A 1,443-nucleotide genomic window follows, 5' to 3' on the forward strand; every position below is an offset into this window, starting at 1 on the left:
CAATGGCTTTCTCAGTTTTTATTTTAGTACTTTGTCCTTAAGTAGTAAACAGGAGAACTTAATACCTGTTTATCAACAGTACTTAGTTACAGAATGCTCAGACACAGTCTAGGCAAGATTTACTTTTTCAAATGAAACTTTTATATTGTTCTGGTAACCCTTTATTCCTAGAGCTTAAATGAATATGTGAATGAGCCCCACTCAAGGCAGGTCCTTTGTGCCTGAAAGCTAGCTGCTTCCCTCTCCCAACTCTGTATCATTTGGCCCAGTGAAAGTTATTAACATCTATCTCTCAAATTTGCCATCCCCAGACTTCTTCAGTGGTTTTACTAAACTTCCTAATGTGTGGTTTGAAAGCCAATGAGACATGAATGTAAAGAAGAAAGTAGAAAAAGGGTGGTGGTTGTTTTTGTGGGGCTGAGCAAGCCTTGTCCATGATGGAGATCCAGACCAATGGGTGACCAAGCAGGTGTTTTTTCCTGTTAACTTGTCTTTAAGCTGTGTTGCAAATGTGCACATTGTTTCACTTAGATTCCTCAGCCTCAAGACGGAGAAGCTAACTTGAAAGGTGGTGCTCCTTTGCAACTGAAAAATGAAGCAGGACCACCACGAGAGTACTTTTCCTCCTATAAAGGTCCCGTCCCTGAAGAAGGTGGAAGGAGTGCATTGCATATTGCATGCGAAAGAGAGGATAACAGTGAGGTAAGATCATAGCATCTGAGGCTCTGCTCATGGGGTGTAGTTCTAAGCTAATCTTAGGTGACATAATTTAGCAGTGAAGACATTGATCCCTCTGTAAGGAACTGACTGAATACCATGAATAAACTCCTTTTTTACTGAATTATTAGCATTGTACTGATTAAAAATCTGTTAGCACTTGAGGAAAAAACATTGCTTAAATCTTTGGAGTTCTGTTTGACAAGATAAACTCCTTTAGTCGATTTTCCATTGGTTTAATTAGCCATTAACTTAATCATCCACAAGGCAAATACGAAGTTGGACAGTCTTAGTTTTGGCATGCAGTAACCTCTGTGCATTTAATTTTGTACTACAGTAATATTCTTCAGGCAGATTTGGGATGCATACAGTTGGAGAAAGATATTTGAGAGAGGAGACCTACTTCTTGTTCAGCCTGGAGAAGAGGAGGCTTGGGAGACCTTAGAGCAGCTTCTAGTACATAAAGGGGCCAACAAGAAAGCTGGAGAGTGCCTTTGGACAAGGGCCTGTAGGGACGGGACAAGGGGGAATGGCTTAACCTGCCAGAGGGGGGATTGAGATGACATCTTGGGCAGAAGTTCTTCCCTGTGAGGGTGGTGAGGCACTGGCACAGGGTGCCCAGAGAAGCTGTGGCTCCCCCATCCCTCGCAGTGTTCAAGGCCAGGTTAGACAGGACTTGAAGCAACCTGCTCTAGTGGAAGGTGTCCCTGCCTATGGCAGGGGGTT

At 43.1% G+C, this 1,443-nt stretch overlaps 1 protein-coding gene across 1 annotated transcript in view; it reads left to right on the forward strand.

Annotated features, from left to right (window-relative positions):
* Nucleotides 1-531: 531 nt before the first annotated feature.
* The window catches only part of LOC104402009 (ankyrin repeat and MYND domain-containing protein 1-like), a gene marked incomplete at both ends in the record, with an annotated part of 8,793 nt that continues 7,881 nt past the window's right edge, over nucleotides 532-1,443 (forward strand). The window contains one exon of the mRNA XM_010009770.1: nucleotides 532-702. Within this exon, the coding sequence (XP_010008072.1) occupies nucleotides 532-702 (171 nt within the window). The remainder of the gene's footprint in view (nucleotides 703-1,443) is intronic.

The sequence above is a fragment of the Nestor notabilis genome, unplaced genomic scaffold (genome assembly GCF_000696875.1).
Source record: "Nestor notabilis isolate BGI_N333 unplaced genomic scaffold, ASM69687v1 scaffold3352, whole genome shotgun sequence".
Taxonomy (NCBI): domain Eukaryota; kingdom Metazoa; phylum Chordata; class Aves; order Psittaciformes; family Psittacidae; genus Nestor; species Nestor notabilis.